Source organism: Mustelus asterias, unplaced genomic scaffold (assembly GCF_964213995.1).
Source record: "Mustelus asterias unplaced genomic scaffold, sMusAst1.hap1.1 HAP1_SCAFFOLD_932, whole genome shotgun sequence".
Classification (NCBI taxonomy): Eukaryota; Metazoa; Chordata; class Chondrichthyes; order Carcharhiniformes; family Triakidae; genus Mustelus; species Mustelus asterias.
In genome coordinates, this window is record NW_027590878.1 from 54,480 (window position 1) to 75,393 (window position 20,914).

The 20,914-nt window shown below is 51.3% G+C and overlaps 1 protein-coding gene across 1 annotated transcript in view; it reads right to left on the bottom strand.

Moving 5' to 3' along the window:
• Positions 1 to 9,069: 9,069 nt before the first annotated feature.
• LOC144487623 (uncharacterized) overlaps positions 9,070 to 20,914 on the bottom strand; it is a 36,996-nt gene continuing 25,151 nt past the window's right edge. Inside the window, exon 10 of the mRNA XM_078205707.1 lies at positions 9,070 to 9,667. Coding sequence (XP_078061833.1) covers positions 9,645 to 9,667 — 23 coding nt within the window. The 3' untranslated portion in view covers positions 9,070 to 9,644. The remainder of the gene's footprint in view (positions 9,668 to 20,914) is intronic.

Below are 20,914 nucleotides of genomic sequence, written 5' to 3' on the forward strand. Positions count from 1 at the left end.
GATAGAGAGAGAGAGGGGGGAGCAGAGATAGACAGAGAGAGAGGGGGGAGCAGAGATAGACAGAGAGAGAGGGGGAGCAGAGATAGATAGAGAGAGAGGGGGAGCAGAGATAGACAGAGAGAGAGGGGGGAGCAGAGATAGACAGAGAGAGAGGGGGGAGCAGAGATAGACAGAGAGAGAGGGGGAGCAGAGATAGATAGAGAGAGAGGGGGAGCAGAGATAGACAGAGAGAGAGGGGGGAGCAGAGATAGACAGAGAGAGAGGGGGGAGCAGAGATAGACAGAGAGAGAGGGGGGAGCAGAGATAGACAGAGAGAGAGGGGGGAGCAGAGATAGACAGAGAGAGAGGGGGGAGCAGAGATAGATAGAGAGAGAGGGGGGAGCAGAGATAGACAGAGAGAGAGGGGGGAGCAGAGATAGACAGAGAGAGAGGGGGGAGCAGAGATAGAGAGAGAGGGGGGAGCAGAGATAGACAGAGAGAGAGGGGGGAGCAGAGATAGAGAGAGAGGGGGGAGCAGAGATAGACAGAGAGAGAGGGGGGGGAGCAGAGATAGACAGAGAGAGAGAGGGGGTAGCAGAGATAGACAGAGAGAGAGGGGGGAGCAGAGATAGACAGAGAGAGAGGGGGGAGCAGAGATAGATAGAGAGAGAGGGGGAGCAGAGATAGACAGAGAGAGAGGGGGGAGCAGAGATAGACAGAGAGAGAGGGGGGAGCAGAGATAGAGAGAGAGAGAGGGGGAGCAGAGATAGATAGAGAGAGAGGGGGGAGCAGAGATAGATAGAGAGAGAGGGGGGAGCAGAGATAGATAGAGAGAGAGGGGGGAGCAGAGATAGACAGAGAGAGAGAGGGGGAGCAGAGATAGATGGAGAGAGAGGGGGGGGGGAGCAGAGATAGACAGAGAGAGAGAGGGGGGAGCAGAGATAGACAGAGAGAGAGGGGGGAGCAGAGATAGATAGAGAGAGAGAGGGGGGAGCAGAGATAGACAGAGAGAGAGAGGGGGGAGCAGAGATAGAGAGAGAGAGAGAGGGGGGAGCAGAGATAGACAGAGAGAGAGAGGGGGGAGCAGAGATAGATAGAGAGAGAGAGGGGGGAGCAGAGATAGACAGAGAGAGAGAGGGGGGAGCAGAGATAGACACAGAGAGAGGGGGAGCAGAGATAGATAGAGAGAGAGAGGGGGGAGCAGAGATAGATAGAGAGAGAGGGGGGAGCAGAGATAGACAGAGAGAGAGAGGGGGGAGCAGAGATAGACAGAGAGAGAGAGGGGGGAGCAGAGATAGAGAGAGAGAGAGGGGGAGCAGAGATAGATAGAGAGAGAGAGGGGGGAGCAGAGATAGAGAGAGAGAGAGGGGGAGCAGAGATAGATAGAGAGAGAGAGGGGGGAGCAGAGATAGAGAGAGAGAGAGGGGGAGCAGAGATAGACAGAGAGAGAGGGGGAGCAGAGATAGACAGAGAGAGAGGGGGAGCAGAGATAGACAGAGAGAGAGGGGGAGCAGAGATAGACAGAGAGAGAGGGGGGAGCAGAGATAGACAGAGAGAGAGGGGGGAGCAGAGATAGACAGAGAGAGAGAGGGGGGAGCAGAGATAGACAGAGAGAGAGGGGGAGCAGAGATAGACAGAGAGAGAGGGGGAGCAGAGATAGATAGAGAGAGAGAGGGGGGAGCAGAGATAGACAGAGAGAGAGGGGGGGGAGCAGAGATAGATAGAGAGAGAGAGGGGGGAGCAGAGATAGACAGAGAGAGAGAGGGGGGAGCAGAGATAGACAGAGAGAGAGAGGGGGGAGCAGAGATAGATAGAGAGAGAGAGGGGGGAGCAGAGATAGATAGAGAGAGAGGGGGAGCAGAGATAGACAGAGAGAGAGAGGGGGGAGCAGAGATAGAGAGAGAGAGAGGGGGAGCAGAGATAGACAGAGAGAGAGGGGGAGCAGAGATAGATAGAGAGAGAGAGGGGGGAGCAGAGATAGATAGAGAGAGAGGGGGGAGCAGAGATAGATAGAGAGAGAGGGGGGAGCAGAGATAGACAGAGAGAGAGGGGGGAGCAGAGATAGATAGAGAGAGAGAGGGGGGAGCAGAGATAGATAGAGAGAGAGAGGGGGGAGCAGAGATAGATAGAGAGAGAGAGGGGGGAGCAGAGATAGATGGAGAGAGAGGGGGGAGCAGAGATAGACAGAGAGAGAGGGGGGAGCAGAGATAGAGAGAGAGAGAGGGGGGAGCAGAGATAGATAGAGAGAGAGGGGGGAGCAGAGATAGACAGAGAGAGAGGGGGGAGCAGAGATAGAGAGAGAGAGAGGGGGGAGCAGAGATAGACAGAGAGAGAGGGGGGAGCAGAGATAGATAGAGAGAGAGGGGGGAGCAGAGATAGATAGAGAGAGAGGGGGAGCAGAGATAGATAGAGAGAGAGGGGGAGCAGAGATAGATAGAGAGAGGGGGGGAGCAGAGATAGATAGAGAGAGAGGGGGGAGCAGAGATAGACAGAGAGAGAGGGGGGAGCAGAGATAGACAGAGAGAGAGGGGGGAGCAGTGATAGACAGAGAGAGAGAGGGGGAGCAGAGATAGATAGAGAGAGAGGGGGGAGCAGAGATAGAGAGAGAGAGAGAGGGGGAGCAGAGATAGATAGAGAGAGAGGGGGGAGCAGAGATAGAGAGAGAGAGAGGGGGGAGCAGAGATAGACAGAGAGAGAGAGGGGGAGCAGAGATAGATAGAGAGAGAGGGGGAGCAGAGATAGATAGAGAGAGAGGGGGGAGCAGAGATAGATAGAGAGAGAGGGGGGAGCAGAGATAGAGAGAGAGAGAGGGGGGAGCAGAGATAGACAGAGAGAGAGAGGGGGAGCAGAGATAGATAGAGAGAGAGGGGGAGCAGAGATAGATAGAGAGAGAGGGGGGAGCAGAGATAGAGAGAGAGAGAGGGGGGAGCAGAGATAGATAGAGAGAGAGGGGGGAGCAGAGATAGACAGAGAGAGAGGGGGGAGTAGAGATAGACAGAGAGAGAGGGGGGAGCAGAGATAGATAGAGAGAGAGGGGGGAGCAGAGATAGAGAGAGAGAGAGGGGGGAGCAGAGATAGATAGAGAGAGAGGGGGGAGCAGAGATAGACAGAGAGAGAGGGGGGAGTAGAGATAGACAGAGAGAGAGGGGGGAGCAGAGATAGACAGAGAGAGAGGGGGGAGTAGAGATAGACAGAGAGAGAGGGGGGAGCAGAGATAGACAGAGAGAGAGGGGGGAGCAGAGATAGATAGAGAGAGAGGGGGGAGCAGAGATAGAGAGAGAGAGAGGGGGGAGCAGAGATAGACAGAGAGAGAGGGGGGAGCAGAGATAGATAGAGAGAGAGGGGGGAGCAGAGATAGAGAGAGAGAGAGGGGGGAGCAGAGATAGATAGAGAGAGAGGGGGGAGCAGAGATAGACAGAGAGAGAGGGGGGAGCAGAGATAGACAGAGAGAGAGGGGGGAGCAGAGATAGATGGAGAGGGGGGAGTAGAGATAGATAGAGAGAGAGGGGGGAGCAGAGATAGATAGAGAGAGAGGGGGGAGCAGAGATAGACAGAGAGAGAGGGGGGAGCAGAGATAGATAGAGAGAGAGGGGGGAGCAGAGATAGACAGAGAGAGAGGGGGGAGCAGAGATAGATGGAGAGGGGGGAGTAGAGATAGATAGAGAGAGAGGGGGGAGCAGAGATAGACAGAGAGAGAGGGGGGAGCAGAGATAGATAGAGAGAGAGGGGGGAGCAGAGATAGACAGAGAGAGGGGGGAGCAGAGATAGATAGAGAGAGAGGGGGGAGCAGAGATAGACAGAGAGAGAGGGGGGAGCAGAGATAGACAGAGAGAGAGGGGGGAGCAGAGATAGACAGAGAGAGAGGGGGGAGCAGAGATAGATAGAGAGAGAGGGGGGAGCAGAGATAGACAGAGAGAGAGGGGGGAGCAGAGATAGAGAGAGGGGGGAGCAGAGATAGACAGAGAGAGAGGGGGGAGTAGAGATAGACAGAGAGAGAGGGGGGAGCAGAGATAGACAGAGAGAGAGGGGGGAGCAGAGATAGACAGAGAGAGAGGGGGAGCAGAGATAGATAGAGAGAGAGGGGGGAGCAGAGATAGACAGAGAGAGAGGGGGGAGCAGAGATAGACAGAGAGAGAGGGGGGAGCAGAGATAGACAGAGAGAGAGGGGGGAGCAGAGATAGACAGAGAGAGAGGGGGGAGCAGAGATAGACAGAGAGAGAGGGGGGAGCAGAGATAGATGGAGAGGGGGGGGGAGCAGAGATAGACAGAGAGAGAGGGGGGAGCAGAGATAGATGGAGAGGGGGGGGGAGCAGAGATAGATGGAGAGGGAGGGGGGAGCAGAGATAGATAGAGAGAGAGAGGGGAGCAGAGATAGATGGAGAGGGAGGGAGACGGAGAGGAGGCTGCGGTGTTTGATAAAATGATGCACAGAGAGAGAGGGAGAGATGTGCAGAGAGGCTGAGATACAAAGTGAGATGTCGAGATGAATAGAAAGGGGGGGCTTCGGGAAGACAGAGTGACAAAGTTTCAGAGAGAGTGTGAAAGACAGAGAGAATGAGAGAAAAGGGGAAAGATGCTGCCATTTTGAGAGGCTGGGTGATGCGCGACAATAAGCACATGGAACCAAGGCTTCGGTATTGAAGGCTTTAATAGAGTAACAATGGAACTACTAACACGAATACACCAGTTCAGACTGAAGGGGTCCTGCCGGAGCAGGGGGTCTTATACCTCGCCACCGGAGGCGGGACCCCCCCTGGAATGTGCCATGATAACTCTTATAACAGGTAAACACCCTAACCCAACAACATTGTACAACCCCCACAGTAACAACACCCTAGCCCAACAGTAACATAGTAACAACCCCCAGTGGTGAACCAACGATGGTTCACCACATTCACCCCTCCTTTAAGAACAAAAGGTGGCGGGGTGCACGAAAAACAGGTCATATAAACAGACAAATCACAGGATTCACAAGTCCAGACGGTCTGGAGGACCGCACCGACGCTGCGATCTCCTCAACACCGGTTGCGAAACCGGAGCAGGTGCTTGTGGTGGCGCTCTTTCCAAAGCAACGTCTGGCTGTCCCCTCAAGGACTCCCGGGCCGGCCGGCCCTGGTGAGGCGATGGTGCAGGGGATCCTGGAACGTTTGGTGGTAGTGGTGGTGGTGGTGATGATGGTGGCGCCGATCTCCGAGTCTCAGGCAAGCTGTACATGGGAGTAAAAGTGTTATGCACTGGTCCCGGTGCTGACCGCGCCACGTCTGGGGAAGTAATGAGGAGTAGTGGATTCGTGACTGGGGGAATAGGAGCGACAGGAGTTGCTACGTCCCCTGCGGGCGCCAGGTCTCTAATGGAGACAGTGTCCTCTCGCCCGTCAGGATATGCCACATAGGCATACTGAGGGTTGGCGTGGAGGAGTTGGACCGGTTCGACCAAGGGGTCGGACTTGCGAGCCCTCACATGTCGCCGCAGAAGGACGGGTCCTGGGTACGTCAACCAGGCTGGCAATGAGGTTCCCGAGGACGACTTCCGAGGGAATGAGAACATCCTCTCGTGGGGAGTAGCATTGGTTGCCGTACACAGGAGGGAGCGGATAGAATGGAGCGCATTTGGAAGGACCTCCTGCCAACGGGAGACTGGAAGGCCCCTGGATTTCAGTGCCAGTAGGACAGCCTTCCAGACTGTAGCATTCTCCCTTTCCACCTGTCCGTTACCCCTAGGGTTGTAGCTCGTGGTTCTACTAGAGGCAATCCCGAATGAGAGCAGGAATTGCCTCAAGTCGTTGCTCATGAACGACGAGCCCCTGTCGCTATGAATGTAGCAGGGGTACCCGAACAGGGTAAAAAGTTCACTGAAAACCTTGATGACGGTGGCAGTCGACGTGTCCGCACAGGGGACAACAAACGGAAACCGGGAATACTCGTCTATTATGTTGAGGAAATAGACATTCCGGTCCGTTGAGGGAAGGGGGCCCTTAAAATCCACACTCAGCCTCTCAAAAGGGCGAGTGGTCTTGACCAATTGTGCCCGGTCTGGTCGATAAAAGTGTGGTTTGCATTCTGCGCAAACCCGACAGCTTCTAGTCACTGACCTGACATCCTCCACCGAGTAAGGCAGGTTGCGGGCTTTGACGAAGTGGTAGAGTCTGGTGACTCCAGGATGACACAGATCATTGTGGAGAGCCTTCAAGCGGTCCTCCTGCATGATGGCGCATGTTCCGCGCGAGAGGGCATCCGAGGGCTCATTGAGCTTCCCTGGACAATACATAATATCGTAATTATAGGTGGAGAGCTCAATTCTCCACCGCAAGATCTTATCGTTCTTGATCTTGCCCCTCTGCGTGTTACTGAACATAAACGCCACGGATCGTTGATCCGTGATCAGGGTGAACCGCTTCCCTGCCAGGTAATGGCGCCAGTGTCTGACTGCCTCCACAATGGCCTGAGCCTCCTTCTCCACTGCTGAGTGCCGAATTTCTGGGCCTTGAAGGGTGCGGGAAAAGAACGCGACGGGCCTGCCTGCCTGGTTTAGTGTGGCGGCTAGGGCGAAGTCAGATGCATCACTCTCCACCTGGAAAGGAATGGATTCATCCACCGCGTGCATCGTGGCTTTCGAGATGTCGCTCTTCAAAACCTTGAAGGCCAATTGGGCCTCCGGCATAAGTGGGAAGGTCGTGGACTTAATGAGCGGACGAGCTTTGTCCGCGTAGTTGGGGACCCACTGTGCATAATACGAAAAGAACCCGAGGCATCTCCTCAGTGCTTTCGTGCTAGCGGGCAAGGGAAGTTCAGTGAGTGGGCGCATACGGTCTGGATCAGGGCCAATGACCCCGTTTTCCACCACGTATCCGAGGATGGCTAACCTACGCGTACGGAATACGCACTTCTCCCTGTTATAGGTCAGATTCAGGCGAGATGCAGTGCGCAGAAAGTGTTGGAGATTCGTGTCGTGGTCCTGCTGGTCATGGCCGCAGATGGTGACGTTATCCAGGTACGGGAAGGTAGCCCGCAACCCGTTCTGGTCCACCATTCGGTCCATAGCACGCTGGAAGACCGAGACCCCATTGGTGACACCAAATGGAACCCTGAGGAATTGGTATAGACGACCGCCTCAAAAGCCGTATATTGTCGGTCCTCTGGGCGGATGGGGAGTTGATGGTAGGCGGACTTAAGGTCTATGGTAGAAAACACTCGGTACTGCGCAATCTGATTGACCATATCAGAAATGCGCGGGAGAGGATACGCATCCAGCTGTGTATAACGATTAATGGTCTGACTATAGTCGATGACCATCCGAGGTTTGTTCCCGCTTTTGACTACCACGACCTGCGCTCTCCACGGACTAGCACTGGCCTGTATGATCCCTTCCTTGAGGAGCCGCTGAACCTCAGATCTAATAAAGATCCGGTCCTCAGCGCTGTAACGCCTACTTTTAGTAGCGATGGGCTTGCAGCCAGGAACCAGATTTTTAAAAAGGGATGGTGTAGTAATTTTCAGGGTGGATAGATTGCATGCGGGGCGCTTTGGGCAATTTGGAGGCTGCGGCTGATTCCCTACTGCCAGTGAAGGGAGTGGCCCACCGTACTGTAGGATCACACTCTTCATGTGGGCCATAAAGTTTAGTCCGAGGAGAATTGGCGCGCAAAGGTGAGGTAACACAAGGAGCCTGTATTGCTCGTAAATTGTGCCCTGTACCTCAAGAGTCACCATACATCGTCCTTGGATCGGTACAGACCGGGACCGTGATGCCATGGAAATTGTCTGCTTGGCAGGGAGAACCCGGAGTCCACACCTTTTAGCAGTTTCAGGGTGTATGAAACTTTCGGTGCTCCCACTGTCAAACAGACAATTCACAGTTCTACCACTAACCTTTACATCCATCATAGAATGTTCGAGTCTGTAGTGCCTGGTCTGATCCAGGGAGATCGACGCCACCGTTGGCCCCTGGGCGCCACTGCATGCTGCCGATGTGGATGCTGAGGACCCCTGCTGGTCGCTCCTAGTCGTCGTGGACCATGATGGCCGCCCCCATGAATCGCACGTGGGCGAGGGCGCCAAGCGCAGCGACTCCTGGTGGTCTTCCTCCTCCTCCGTCAGCCACAATGGCGCCGTCCTGGATTCGCACGTGGTCGGACCTCGTGGGTACTGCGATGCTGAAGGAGATTGTCTCCGTTCTGGAGGGTTACAAGCTGCACTGCCGTTTTTAGACTTAGACCAAGCTGCACTGCCGTTTTTAGGTTTGGACCTGCAGACTTTGCCGTAGTGGCCTTTTTTACCGCACTGGCTGCAGATTGCCGTTCTTGCCGGACACTGTTGCCGTGGATGCTTGGCCCCACCACAAAAATAGCATCGCTGGCCACCTGGAGCTGCCGCCGTCGTCGAATCGATCTGGGAGCGCGGGTTAGCGGGGCGAGGAGGGAGCTGAGCTTGCTCCAACCACGTTGACTGCACGTGGTCCTCGGGGTACAGCGCCAAGCTCTTCGACGCCGCCTCCAACCTCACGGCCATCTCCATTGCCTGGGTCAAGTTGAGTTTCCCCTTTTCCAGCAATTTAAGCCTGATGTACGAGGACCCTACCCCTGCTACGAACGCGTCTCGGGCGAGGTCGTACATATACTGTTCGGCTGATACGTCCTTACAATCGCAACCCCTGGCAAGCTGCAGGAGCTCATTGGCATAGTCCTCCATGGTTTCGCCCGACTGCCGACGTCGTGTAGCGAGGAGGTAACGAGCATGTATCTCGTTGGGTGGCTTCGTGTATCTTTTTTTTAGGAGCTCGACAGCACCCAGGTAAGTGGGAGCTGCACGAATGGCTAGGTAAATCGTGTCGCTTACCCTCGCGTGGAGGACCTGGAGTTTATCACTGTCTGTAGTGATAGCTACCGAGGCTGCCAGGTAGTCCTCAAAGCACTTCCACCAATGGTCGAATGTGTTAGCTGCACCGACCGCACGTGGGTCCAGCGTCAGACGATCCGGTTTTAGAATCTGTTCCATATTCTCTGTTTTTTTTCTTTTCTTGTTGTACAGCTGTGAGTTTTCTGTTTACTCTATTAAATTGATGCGCGACAATAAGCACATGGAACCAAGGCTTCGGTATTGAAGGCTTTAATAGAGTAACAATGGAACTACTAACACGAATACACCAGTTCAGACTGAAGGGGTCCTGCCGGAGCAGGGGGTCTTATACCTCGCCACCGGAGGCGGGACCCCCCTGGAATGTGCCATGATAACTCTTATAACAGGTAAACACCCTAACCCAACAACATTGTACAACCCCCACAGTAACAACACCCTAGCCCAACAGTAACATAGTAACAACCCCCAGTGGTGAACCAACGATGGTTCACCACACTGGGGTACAAAGGATGGGGAGAGACCGGGATTGGAAAGATGTGGAGAAACAGTTCTGAGGATGGGGTAGCTGCACAGACAGAGCTTCAGGGAGAGGGATTGAAATCTGTGGGATTACATTGGAGCAGGGATCACTGGGAATACCCCCTCCCCCTGACACACAGACCACTAACCCTCAGTGTAAAAGCCCCACCAGTCTATCTGTGTATAAAAATGAACGACAAAGACACAGGGACTTTTATTAATATTTTTCTCCCTGGGTATAGCCTCTTATCCGTGGATTCCTCACGGCAAAACGATTCGCTCCCTGCATTGTCAAAGTTTCAAACGGAATTCTCCTTGGAAGAGAGAAAGAGAAGATAATGTGAAATTTGATTAGACACAAAACAAAAGCTGATTAAAAACAATAAAAGGCACAGCAAGATCCCAGGACTTGCTGAAATTCACAATCTCACTGGGGGAGGGTGGGGGAAACATTCATTTTCACCTCCTCATTATTAAACCCTGACAAAATGGGAACACGTTTCAAATGAAATAAACTTCCAAATGCCTCGTGACTGTCCCGATATTTAATTTATTAAACACATCAAAGCATTCTGTGGGGGAGCGGGTGGGGGCTTTACTCCAGAGAAAGGCCAGTGAGGCAACACAGGAGCCCCCAATGAAGTTCCCACTTCTATCAGTCACCTCTCCACTCCGCCCCTCTGTTTCTCCCTCTCTGTCTCTTACACACTTCCCCCAGATCTATATCTGTCCAATACCCCGTCTCTGCTCCTGTCTCTGGATAACCTGCCCTGATCTCTGCTCTGTTCCTCTATCTCAGGATGAATCTGGATTGAAATGCTCTCTCTAACTTTCTGTCTGGCCGTTCAAAATAAAACCTCGCAATTAAAAGAGAAATGAGAGGGGGGCGGGGGCAGGAAAATCCACAATCCCACCCTGAAGCGGCTGCTGCACATTTTATTGAACCAATGAATCCAGACACTCAAACCTCGTTGGGGAATTAAGCGAATGCAAAAGTGCTCCTGAGATTTAGGCCGTGAAGTGAGGCCTAGTCACAGAGGCTGCGTTATACCTCAGCTCGAAAGAACACATCTCCCTCTTCCCCCCCCCCCGAGTTAACCAGAACAATCCTCTCCATCCACACCCACAAGTCCCAGCGCCCTGTCTAAAAACACAAGCAGGACTCTGGGATTGAGAACAAGCCTTTCCCCCAGGCCCAGGAATTTGAATTTCAGCTAACCTGCACATCTTTGGACACTAAGGGGGCAATTTAGCATAGCCAATCCACTCAACCTACACATCTTTAAAAACTAAGGGGCAATTTAACATGCCAATCCACCTAACCTGCACATCTTTGGACACTAAGGGGGCAATTTAGCATAGCCAATCCACTCAACCTACACATCTTTAAAAACTAAGGGGCAATTTAACATGCCAATCCACCTAACCTGCACATCTTTGGACACCAAGGGGGCAATTTAGCATGGCCAATCCACCTAACCTGCACATCTTTGGACACCAAGGGGGCAATTTAGCATGGCCAATCCACCTAACCTGCACATCTTTGGACACTAAGGAGCAATTTAGCATGGCCAATCCACCTAACCTGCGCATCTTTGGACACTAGAGGGGCAATTTAGCATGGCCAATCCACCTCACCTGCACATCTTTGGACACTAGAGGGGCAATTTAGCATGGTCAATCCACCCAACCGACATATCTTTGGACATTAAGGGGCAATTTAGAATGGCCAATCGACCCAACCTACTCATCTTTGGACACTAAGGGACAATTTATCATGGCCAATCCACCTAACCTGCACATTTTAGAACACGAAGGGGCAATTTAGCACGGCCAATCCACCAAACCCATACGTCTTTCGGAATGTGGGAGGAAATGGGAGCACCCGGAGGAAACCCACACAGACACGGGGGGAGAGTGTGCAAACTCCACACAAACATTGACTCAAGCCAGGAATCGAACCCGGGTCCCTGGCGCTGTGAGGCAGCAGTGCTAACCGCCGTTTCATTGGCTCAGGAGAGCGCGGGAGGTTGTATCGTGGCCACTGGCGGGCCACGGATTCATCAGACTGGCCAATCCCTTGGCTCAAGTCTAGCGGGTGGTGGGCTTTGGCACCTCCCTGCGACCACACCTTGTTGAACTGTAACCCAGTGACGGTGTTGGCCAGAGGATAGGGAACAAGAGGTCCCTTCACTGAATGAATTTGTTTATCGCACTGAACAAAGAACAAAGAACAAAGAACAATACAGCACAGGAACAGGCCCTTCGGCCCTCCAAGCCCGCGCCGCTCCCTGGTCCAAACTAGACCATTCTTTTGTATCCCTCCATTCCCACTCCGTTCATATGGCTGTCTAGATAAGTCTTAAACGTTCCCAGTGTGTCCGCCTCCACCACCTTGCCTGGCAGCGCATTCCAGGCCCCCACCACCCTCTGTGTAAAATACGTCCTTCTGATATCTGTGTTAAACCTCCCCCCCTTCACCTTGAACCTATGACCCCTCGTGAACATCACCACCGACCTGGGGAAAAGCTTCCCACCGTTCACCCTATCTATGCCTTTCATAATTTTATACACCTCTATTAAGTCTCCCCTCATCCTCCGTCTTTCCAGGGAGAACAACCCCAGTTTACCCAATCTCCTCATAACTAAGCCCCTCCATACCAGGTAACATCCTGGTAAACCTCCTCTGTACTCTCTCCAAAGCCCCCACGTCCTTCTGGTAGTGTGGCGACCAGAACTGGACGCAGTATTCCAGATGCGGCCGAACCAACGTTCTATACATCTGCAACATCAGACCCCAACTTTTATACTCTATGCCCCGTCCTATAAAGGCAAGCATGCCATATGCCTTCTTCACCACCTTCTCCACCTGTGACGTCACTTTCAAGGATCTGTGGACTTGCACACCCAGGTCCCTCTGTGTATCTACACCCTTTATGGTTCTGCCATTTATCATATAGCTCCTCCCTACATTATTTCTACCAAAATGCATCACTTCGCATTTATCAGGATTGAACTCCATCTGCCATTTCTTTGCCCAAATTTCCAGCCTATCTATATCCTTACATAGAACATAGAACAGTACAGCACAGAACAGGCCCTTCGGCCCACGATGTTGTGCCGAGCTTTATCTGAAACCAAGATCAAGCTATCCCACTCCCTATCATCCTGGTGTGCTCCATGTGCCTATCCAATAACCGCTTAAATGTTTCTAAAGTGTCTGACTCCACTATCACTGCAGGCAGTCCATTCCACACCCCAACCACTCTCTGCGTAAAGAACCTACCTCTGATATCCGTCCTGTATCTCCCACCACGAACCCTATAGTTATGCCCCCTTGTAATAGCTCCATCCACCCGAGGAAATAGTCTTTGAACGTTCACTCTATCTCTCCCCTTCATCATTTTATACACCTCTATTAAGTCTCCCCTCAGCCTCCTCCGCTCCAGAGAGAACAGCCCTAGCTCCCTCAACCTTTCCTCATATGACCTACCCTCCAAACCAGGCAGCATCCTGGTAAATCTCCTCTGCACTCTTTCCAGCGCTTCCACATCCTTCTTATAGTGAGGTGACCAGAACTGCACACAATATTCCAAATGTGGTCTCACCAAGGTCCTGTACAGTTGCAGCATAACCCCACGGCTCTTAAACTCCAACCCCCTGTTAATAAAAGCTAACACACTATAGGCCTTCTTCACAGCTCTATCCACTTGACTGGCAACCTTTAGAGATCTGTGGATATGGACCCCAAGATCTCTCTGTTCCTCCACAGTCTTCAGAACGCTACCTTTGACCCTATAATCCACATTTAAATTTGTCCTACCAAAATGAATCACCTCACATTTACCAGGGTTAAACTCCATTTGCCATTTTTCAGCCCAGCTTTGCATCCTATCTATGTCTCTTTGCAGCCTACAACAGCCCTCCACCTCATCCACTACTCCACCAATCTTGGTGTCATCAGCAAATTTACTGATCCACCCTTCAGCCCCCTCCTCTAAGTCATTAATAAAAATCACAAAGAGCAGAGGACCAAGCACTGATCCCTGCGGCACACCGCTAGCAACCTGCCTCCAATCCGAAAATTTTCCATCGACCACCACCCTCTGTCTTCGGTCAGACAGCCAGTTACCTATCCAATCGGCCAACTTTCCCTCTATCCCACACCTCCTCACTTTCATCATAAGCCGACCATGGGGGACCTTATCAAACGCCTTACTAAAATCCATGTATATGACATCAACTGCCCTACCTTCATCAACACACTTAGTTACCTCCTCAAAAAATTCTATCAAATTTGTGAGGCACGACTTGCCCTTCACGAATCCGTGCTGACTATCTCGGATTAATCCGCATCTTTCTAAATGGTCGTAAATCCCATCCCTAAGGACCCTTTCCATCAATTTACCAACCACCGAAGTAAGACTAACCGGTCTATAATTACCAGGGTCATTTCTATTCCCTTTCTTAAACAGAGGAACAACATTCGCCATTCTCCAGTCCTCTGGCACCATCCCCGTGGACAGCGAGGACCCAAAGATCAACGCCAAAGGCTCTGCAATCTCATCCCTTGCCTCCCACAGAATCCTAGGATACATTTCATCAGGCCCAGGGGACTTATCGACCTTCAGTTTATTCAAAACTGCCAAGACATCCTCCCTCCGAACATCTATTTCCTCCAGCCTATTAGCCTGTAACACCTTCTCTTCCTCAAAAACATGGCCCCTCTCCTTGGTGAACACTGAAGAAAAGTATTCATTCATCACCTCGCCTATCTCTACTGACTCCATACACAAGTTCCCACTACTGTCCTTGACCGGCCCTAACCTCACCCTGGTCATTCTTTTATTCCTCACATAAGAGTAAAAAGCCTTGGGGTTTTCCTTGATCCGACCCGCCAAGGACTTCTCATGTCCCCTCCTAGCTCTCCTAAGCCCCTTTTTCAGCTCATTCCTTGCTAACTTGTAACCCTCAATCGAGCCATCTGAACCTTGTTTCCTCATCCCTACATAAGCTTCCCTCTTCCTTTTCACAAGACATTCCACCTCTTTTGTGAACCATGGTTCCCTCACTCGGCCATTTCCTCCCTGCCTGACAGGAACATACCTATCAAGGACATCCAGTATTTGTTCCTTGAAAAAGTTCCACTTTTCATTAGTTCCTTTCTCTGACAGTTTCTGTTCCCAACTTATGCCCCCTAATTCTTGCCTAATCGCATCATAATTACCCCTCCCCCAATTGTAAACCTTGCCCTGCCGTACGGCCCTATCCCTCTCCATTGCAATAACAAAAGACACCGAATTGTGGTCACTATCTCCAAATTGCTCTCCCACAACCAAATCTAACACTTGGCCCGGTTCATTTCCCAGTACCAAATCCAATGTGGCCTCACCTCTAGTCGGCCCATCCACATATTGTGTCAGGAAACCCTCCCGCACACACTGCACAAAAACTGCCCCATCCAAACTATTTGACCTACAAAGGTTCCAATCAATATTTGGAAAGTTAAAGTCCCCCATGACAACTACCCTGTGACCCCCACACATATCCATAATCTGCTTAGCAATTTCTTCCTCCACATCTCTATTACTATTTGGGGGCCTATAGTAAACTCCTAGCAACGTGACCGCTCCTTTCCTATTTCTAACTTCAGCCCATATTACCTCAGTGTGCAGATCCCCCACGAAGTGCCTTTCCGCAGCCGTTAAACTATCCTTGATTAACAATGCCACTCCTCCACCTCTTTTACCAGCTTCCCTACACTTAGTGAAACATCTATACCCCGGAACGTCCAACAACCATTCCTGTCCTTGTTCTACCCACGTCTCCGTAATGGCCACAACATCGTAGTCCCAAGTACCAATCCACGCCCCAAGTTCATCTACCTTGTTCCGGATGCTCCTTGCATTGAAGTAGACACACTTCAACCCACCTTCCTGTCTACCAGTACCCACCCTTGACCCTGATACCTTCCCCAATACCTCACCACCCTCACTGACTTCTGGACTACAACTCCCTTTCCCACTCCCCTGACAAATTAGTTTAAACCCCCCTGAAGAGCGGTAACAAATTTCCCTCCGAGGATATTGGTGCCCCTCTGGTTCAGGTGCACCCCGTCCTGTTTGTACAGGTCCCACCTTCCCCAGAACGTGTTCCAATTATCCACGTATCTGAAACCCTCCCTCCTACACCATCCCTGCAACCACATATTTAACTGCACTCTCTCCCTGTTCCTCAACTCGCTATCACGTGGTACCGGCAACGTACCAGAGATGACCACATGTTTCGTCTTGGCTCTCAGCTTCCAGCCCAGCTCCAGAAATTCCTGCTTTAAATCCCCGTCCCTTCTCTTACCTATGTCATTGGTACCAATGTGCACCACGACTTGTGACTGTTTCCCCTCCCCCTTCAGAATCTGGAAAACATGGTCTGAGACATCACGGACCTTGGCATCCGGTAGGCAACATACCATCCGTGAGTCTCTTTTGCTGCCACAGAACCTCCTATCTATCCCTCTAACTAACGAGTCCCCAATAACTATTGCCCTCCCGCTCTGCCCCTTACCCTCCCGAGCCACAGAGACGGACACAGTGCTGGAGATCCTCTCACTGCGGCTCACCACTGGTATGTCATCCCCCTCAACCGTATCCAAAGCGGAATACTTGTTGCTAAGGGGAACAACCACCGGGGATCCCTGCACGGACTGCTTCCTCCCAGCCCCTCTCACCGTCACCCATCTGTTTTCAATCCTCGGAGTAACTGTATTCCTAAAGCTTGTGTCTATGGCCATCTCTGCGTCCCTGATGATCCTAAGTTCATCCAACTCCAGCTCCAGTTCCCTAACACGGTTTTGGAGGAGCTGCAGATGGGTGCACTTCCCACAGGTGTAATCAGCAGGGACACTGTCGTCGTCCCTCACCTCAAACATAGTGCAAGAGGAACATTGCACTGCCTGCACACCCATCCCCTCTAGATACCTTGCCAGTACCAGGTAGAAAGTGCAAAAATGAATTCAACTCACCCCTGCTCGCCCTTTCAGCCTAAGCCCTGTGAGCCAAAGTCTTATAGCTCACACTCTGCTTCCCACACACTCACTGCCCGCTCCCGACGCTGCCCGCTGTATACTGCAGCCTACCTTTTATACTTCACGCGCTTAAAAAAACCCTTCCCAGACTCCTTTGCTGCCCACTTCTAGTCTTCACTTTAAACTTGAAAAACTGCTGTTAAAGTAAAGGCCAAAAAAATACACACACTAGCTGACTAATTAAATAAATAAACAATTCAATTAATCTCTCACCAGCACTGCTGCCTTCAATCACCCCTCTCAGCTTGCTCCAGTGGATCAATGAGGGGGAACCTCCCAGGTAACTGACTTTTAAAGTTAAAATAAAAACCCTTCCCAGACTCCTTTGCTGCCCACTTCTAGTTTTGTAGCTTCTGACAATGCTCCTCACTATCTGCAAGTCCTGCCAATTTTGTGTCGTCCGCAAACTTACTGATCACCCCAGTTACACCTTCTTCCAGATCATTTATATAAATCACAAACAGCAGAGGTCCCAATACAGAGCCCTGCGGAACACCACTAGTCACAGGCCTCCAGCCGGAAAAAGACCCTTCCACTACCACCCTCTGTCTTCTGTGACCAAGCCAGTTCTCCACCCATCTAGCCACCTCCCCCTTTATCCCATGAGATCCAACCTTTCTCACCAGCCTACCATGAGGGACTTTGTCAAACGCTTTACTAAAGTCCATATAGACGACATCCACGGCCCTTCCCTCGTCAACCATTCTGGTCACTTCTTCAAAAAACTCCACCAGGTTAGTGAGGCATGACCTCCCTCTCACAAAACCATGCTGACACTGAGCTGGGAGTGAACTATTACACGGAGTACGGAATGAGCAGTGAGATGAGGGAGTTTTAGTCTCGAATTAATGAACAGTTGTGAAAGATTTTTTGAAAGGATTGATAATGAGATTCGTGGGGACAATGATGGATTGTATTCATAAAGCGTAGAGGAGTTTACCCAACCACAGTCATTATTCACCACTGAATTCCTTTTGGGTCCAATCTGAGGCAAATCATTAACAGCCTGTGACTCACAATGGGAATTTCCGTAAACTCCAAGATGCAGCACTCACCATGGAGGAAACTCGAACTAGACCCAGGCGCAAGGACGTAACAAGGTCTTTCCTTCAGCACTCATGCTGTAATATACCTTCCGGGGATCGCTGCATGGCATCTTTGGAAGGGAAGTGTGCCGTGCCACTTTAGTCCCACTTTAGCCTTTGGGAAGAACACAGCGCGCACATTTCGGTCGCTGGTCTTTCCAAGCTTTCAAACGTTGTGGGACGAATCTTACCGTCCCGTCCGCCACGGGAATGGGAGCGGGCGAGGGGTGGAGCACGGAAAGGTCTGTTGACCTTGGACGGGATTGTACCGCTTTGGGACGAGCTCCCGCCCTGTATATTTGTACTTTGTCTGAATAAATAAACCCATAACATCTTTACCCAAGCCCTGATGAGCGATTGGTGGCTTTATTTAATCACAAAAACACTAAATACTGATGCCTCACCCCGTGACTCCCCAAAGCCTGTCCACCATCTACAAGGACACAAGTCAGTTGTTGGTGCAGGCTCGATGGGCCGAATAGCCTCTTTCTGCACTGTAACGTTCTATAGATATACACTCCACTTGCAGGGATGGGTGCGGCTCCAACAACACTCAAGAAGCTCGACACCATCCAGGACAAAGCAGCCCCGCTTGATTGGCCCCCCATCCACAAACACCCACTCCCTCCACCACCCACGCACAGTGGCAGCCTGTGTACCGTCTACAAGATGCACCGCAGCGACTCACCAAGGCTCCTTAGACAGCACCTTCCTAATCCTTCCACATTCTTTACGGAGGTGAGCAGTAATGTGAGAACAGAATCCAGAGAATCCCAACAATGCAGAAGGAGGCAATTCGGCCCATCAAGTTTGCACTGACTCTCCATCATACCCAGGTAACACTGTAACACGATATTCTGCACTCTCTCCTTTCCTTCTCTATGAACGGTATGCTTTGTCTGTATAGCGCGCAAGAAATCAAATCAAATCAAAGTCCTCCCTCCCCGCCGTACATGTATACCACCACGCATTTACCATGGCCCCCGAACCTACCCATCTTGGGACACTAAGGGGCAATTTAGCATGGTCAATCGACCAAACCTGTGCATCTTTGGACACCAAGGGGCAATTTAGCACGGCCAATCCACCTAACCTGCACATCTTTGGACACTAAGGGGCAATTTAGCATGGCCAATCCACCTAACCTGCACATCTTTGGACACTCAGGGGCAATTTAGCATGGCCAATCCACCAAACCTACACATCTTTGGACACTCAGGGGCAATTTAGCATGGCCAATCGACCTAACCTACACATCTTTGGACACTAAGGGGCAATTTAGCACGGCCAATCCAACTAACCTTCACATCTTTGGACATTAAGTGGCAATTTAGCATGACCAATCCACCTAACCTACATATCTTTGGACACTAAGGGGCAATTTAGCATGGCCAATCCACCTAACCTACACATCTTTGGACACTCAGGGGCAATTTAGCATGGCCAATCCCCCTAACCTGCACGTCTTTGGACACTAAGGGGCAATTTAGCATGCCCAATCCAACGAACCTTCACATCTTTGGACACTAAGGGGCAATTTAGCATGGCCAATCCACCTAACCTACACATCTTTGGACACTAAGGGGCAATTTAGCATGGCCAAGCCACCTAACCTACACATCTTTGGACACTAAGGGGCAATTTAGCATGGCCAATCCACATAACCTGCGCATCTTTGGACAATAAGGTGCAATTTAGCATGGCCAATCCACCTAACCCACACATCTTTGGACACTAAGAGGCAATTTAGCCTGGCTAATCCAACGAACCTTCACATCTTTGGACACTAAGGGACAATTTAGCATGGCCAATCCACCTAACCTACACATCTTTGGACAGTAAGGGGCAATTTAGCATGGCCAATCCACATAACCTGCGCATCTTTGGACACTAAGAGGCAATTTAGCACGGCCAATCCACCTAACCTGCTCATCGTTGGACACTATGGGGCAATTTAGTATGGTCAATCCACCAAACCTGCGCATCTTTGGACACTCAGGGGCAATTTAGCATGGCCAATCCACCGAACCTACACATACCTGGACACTAAGAGGCAATTTAGCATGACCAATCCACATAACCTGCGCATCTTTGGACAATAAGGGGCAATTTAGCATGGCCAATCCACCTAACCTGCACATCTTTGGACACTAAGAGGCAATTTAGCCTGGCTAATCCAACTAACCTTCACATCTTTGGACACTAAGGGACAATTTAGCATGGCCAATCAACCTAACCTACATATCTTTGGACACTAAGGGGCAATTTAGCATGGCCAATCCACCTAACCTACACATCTTTGGACACTCAGGGGCAATTTAGCATGGCCAATCCAACGAACCTTCACATCTTTGGACACTAAGGGGCAATTTAGCATGGCCAATCCACATAACCTGCGCATCTTTGGACACTAAGAGGCAATTTAGCATGACCAATCCACATAACCTGCGCATCGTTGGACAATAAGGGGCAATTTAGCATGGCCAATCCACCTAACCCGCACATCTTTGGACACTAAGTAGCAATTTAGCATGGCCAATCCACCTAACCCGCACATCTTTGGACACTAAGGGGCAATTTAGCATGGCCAATCCACCGACCCTAGACATCTTTGGACATGAAGGGGCAATGTAGCATGGCCAATCCACCTAACCCGCACATCTTTGGACACTAAGGGGCAATTTAGCATGGCCAATCCACCTAACCTACACATCTTTGGACACTAAGGGGCAATTTAGCATGGCCAATCCACCGACCCTAGACATCTTTGGACATGAAGGGGCAATGTAGCACGGCCAATCCACCTAACCTACAGATCTTTGGACACTAAGAGGCAATTTAGCATGGCCAATCCACCTAACCTTCACATCTTTGGACAGTAAGGGGCAATGTAGCATGGCCAATCCACCTAACGAGCACATCTTTGGACACTAAGGGACAATGTAGCATGGCCAGATCACCAAACCTACACATCTTTGGACATTACACAGCACACAGACCCCGTATTCAATGTTCGGCCTAACCGGTCTAGCTGTTGAACCGACGGGACTTTACCCTGGTGCCGTGTGGATGTCCCGGGGCTCTGAGTTGTTGGCTTGATGACCGCTGCCATTGGGGTGGTGTCTTGTTGAGTTCCCGGTGCCCTTGTCGATCTCCGCATGTTGGCATCACCCTCAAGCCTCACTGGTCCGGTTCCCGCTGGCACCTTGACAGTCGGGGCTCTGCCTTTCTCACCCAGCTGTGGTTTTGTGGTGGCTTTAATGGAGCCTGTTTGAAATCATAGAAACCCTACAGTACAGAAAGAAGCCTTTCGGCCCATCGAGTCTGCACCGACCGCAATCCCACCCTGGCCCAACCCTCATGTCCCTACATATTTACCCACTAATCCCTCT